This window comes from Salvia hispanica, chromosome 2 (genome assembly GCF_023119035.1).
Source record: "Salvia hispanica cultivar TCC Black 2014 chromosome 2, UniMelb_Shisp_WGS_1.0, whole genome shotgun sequence".
In the NCBI taxonomy this organism is placed as follows: Eukaryota; Viridiplantae; Streptophyta; class Magnoliopsida; order Lamiales; family Lamiaceae; genus Salvia; species Salvia hispanica.
Genome location: NC_062966.1, coordinates 37,313,511 through 37,316,314, shown reverse-complemented (window position 1 = coordinate 37,316,314; position 2,804 = coordinate 37,313,511). Strand labels below are relative to the sequence as shown.

Genomic DNA, 2,804 nt, shown 5'->3' with positions numbered 1-2,804 from the left:
ATATAAACACGAAGGGAGGGAGAGGGAGTAGTATGAGTTAAATATTAATAGGAAGACATCGATCTTTATTGAAATGAAGCAAAAGGAAAGTCGATGGGTACAACAGAAATAACTTCAAACGACAGTACTAATACGGAAATCGGAAAACATAAAGCAGAGACAGAGATGAAAGGAAAAGGTAATCGATGCCGGCAATGCATGTCCAATGTTTTAACTTTATTTTCTTTCCACTTAATTCACTTAACACAACTTCTTAAATTTCATATCCAAATAAATGTCTTAGACTATAAAGGGACGAATAGAGAGGTATTAGTATCTGAAAGGTCATCAGCCCATCATATGAATATTATTTATTTTTTTATTTGTGCAATATTGTTTAATAAATCACCCGAATCATTTATATTTTTTATTTTGGGCACATGGGCTCTCTATTTTAATAAATTATCTTGACATTATTTATAGTTCGCCCAAATAAATTATTTTGGGCAGAGAGCCAAGTCTCTTTTTAAAATTTTACCATATTTTACCATTATCTTATTTGATTGATGCTGGTTTCTAAAGATATACAGACTGCAGTTATTTAAAATTTTTATTACTAAATTACACTTTTTTGAAATTGTATACACCCGTGAAAAAGTACTATCACTGTTACTCTATGTCAAAATATATTTGATTAAATAAATTATAATTAATGTCTAATGTGATGATATTCTTCATAATACATGTAGCCAATTTTTTTATATCAAGACACACACTCTCTCTATCTATATACAGTGAGCTACTGTTATTTTCATGATAAATGGTGCGATGCGATGAAAAAGTTTGTCATATTCCGTGGTGGAATAAATATATAACGCTCCACTTTTTGAACCCTAACTTTCGAACCATAATTTCCAATAAAGATCCATGTCTTATACGATTTGTATCTATTGCACTTCTCTTAAACCTTATCAATGATAGAAAAATTGGTGAGTGATTGCGATGATTGAAAAAGCTAACACCAAAATTGAAATGTACTTGGCTAAAGTATTTCTACAAACAGGTAATAGGAAGACATCGATCTTTATTGAAATGAAGCAAAAGGAAAGTAGGTGGGTACAACAGAAATAACATCAAATGACAGTACTGGAAAATGGAAATCGGGAAAACATAAAGCACCAATCAAGAGACAGATGAAAGGCAAAGGTGATCGATGTGCAAGGCACTTGAATGTTCAGGCAGACTGAAGCGGTTGGACTGGTTCGACTTGAAAGACGAAGTTGTAGCAACTGACTCCGTTGTAGATACCATCAGTCTGACTGTAGTAGGTAATTTCGCCGGTGGTGGAGCTCACGTCTTCCTGAGTGTAAGTATAAGGGATGTTGCAGGTGCCCATTGTCCCAACATAACTAACTATCACCGTTGAATTAGCGGGCACAGGAACGGTGCCTGTAGCCGTAACTGAAGTGGTAGTAGTTGTGGTGGTGTCCCATTGAAGTGTAGAGTCTATGCTAAAAGAAGTTTCAATCGTTGTATCCTCAATTAAGGGTATCTCTGCTTCTATGCTGATACTCACCCCAGCTGTGACCGAAGTCCCGCGGCTGAAAGTATAAGAGATCACGTTTTGATACTGGATGGACACTTCCATGGAGGCTTCCTCATCATTGTAGTTGGTGACGGTGGATGAGCCCCCCACATAAGGCGCCTCGTTATAGATCATAGCATCCTGCATGTGATACGTCACGTTGTAGACCTTTCTTTGGGACACCAGTTCTTGCACCTGCATTCTCGCTTCAGTTGTGATGGTGCTGACCGAGGCAGATAGACGGTCGGACAAGTTGCTGTCCACGGTCAGACGTTTGCAGAAGTTTCCGTTGGCTAGGCTTCGAAGCGCTATGGTGGTATTGTCGATTTTGACAGGCCAGAAGTAGCTGGTGGTTTCACTTCCCTTGCTGTCATCCCAGTCAGCGTGTACCCATTGATCAGAGTCAGAGGTGTCCGTCCACCAGAACTTTCCAAAATGATTGGAGAGTATCCGGACGTATCCGTTGGGCATTAGGGTCACCGTTTGCGCCGATAATTCATTGTTAGCATCACTCTCTTGGAACTGCAGGTACCAGCTGCCACCTGGTGAGTCGTAGGCTTTCAGATACATCGCGTTGTCTCCTTGCAGGGCTATGTGAGTGGGCAACTGGACTATTGTGTTCCCATCCACAAACCCTAGAGCCGTGGCGCTGCCGCTGCCGCTTTCGTCCACGTACAAACTGCTGGTGGAGTTGTTGATCACCACGGGCCACCCCGTCTGGACGTGAGTGAAAGACACCACCGCGTTTGATAGCAGGTTCGGCTCGAAGAGCGTGCACGACGGATCCCGATGTGGTTGTCGTCTGTGCTCTTTTGCCAATATTTGTTGTTGTAAGTGAATCGGAGGTGGACGTATTTGCTGTTCACCGTTGCTTGCTCAACTGTGATCTTCACGCCCGTGTTGAACACGCTGTCGCTTCCGCTACCCACCGAGCTGTCATCCTTGCAGTACACATAAGGGTTTGTTGCTGCAGTTCGGACGTTGAGCACGATAGCGTTTGGAAGCAAAGTAGTAGTCATGTTTCTCCAACTTCACCAAAATTAACAATAATTTGTTAATAAATGTGCAAGATATAAGCAATAATGGAGTAGTAAAATACAAACATCATACTAGCTACTACTATTGCTACCATGCACTATTGGAAATATTCACAGAAATTGAAAAGTAGGCGGAAATGTCAACTACATTCAAGACTTACCAATAATAGAGGCTGACAAGATTCAAAAGTAGTAAGCTCGAG

The 2,804-nt window shown here is 40.8% G+C and overlaps 1 protein-coding gene across 1 annotated transcript; it reads right to left on the bottom strand.

Annotated features, from left to right (window-relative positions):
* Positions 1–1,049: 1,049 nt before the first annotated feature.
* On the bottom strand, positions 1,050–2,804 carry LOC125208517 (natterin-4-like). Its single transcript, XM_048108150.1, has 2 exons — positions 2,763–2,804; positions 1,050–2,593 (listed from the first exon to the last, which is right to left on the bottom strand). The coding sequence occupies exon 2, from the start codon at positions 2,132–2,134 to the stop codon at positions 1,214–1,216; it is 921 nt and encodes a 306-aa protein (XP_047964107.1). The 5' UTR covers positions 2,135–2,593; positions 2,763–2,804; the 3' UTR covers positions 1,050–1,213.

Coding starts and splice junctions, on each gene's coding strand:
- LOC125208517 (XM_048108150.1), bottom strand. CDS start 2,134: ATGTATCTGAAAGCCTACGACTCACCAGGTGGCAGCTGGTACCTGCAG.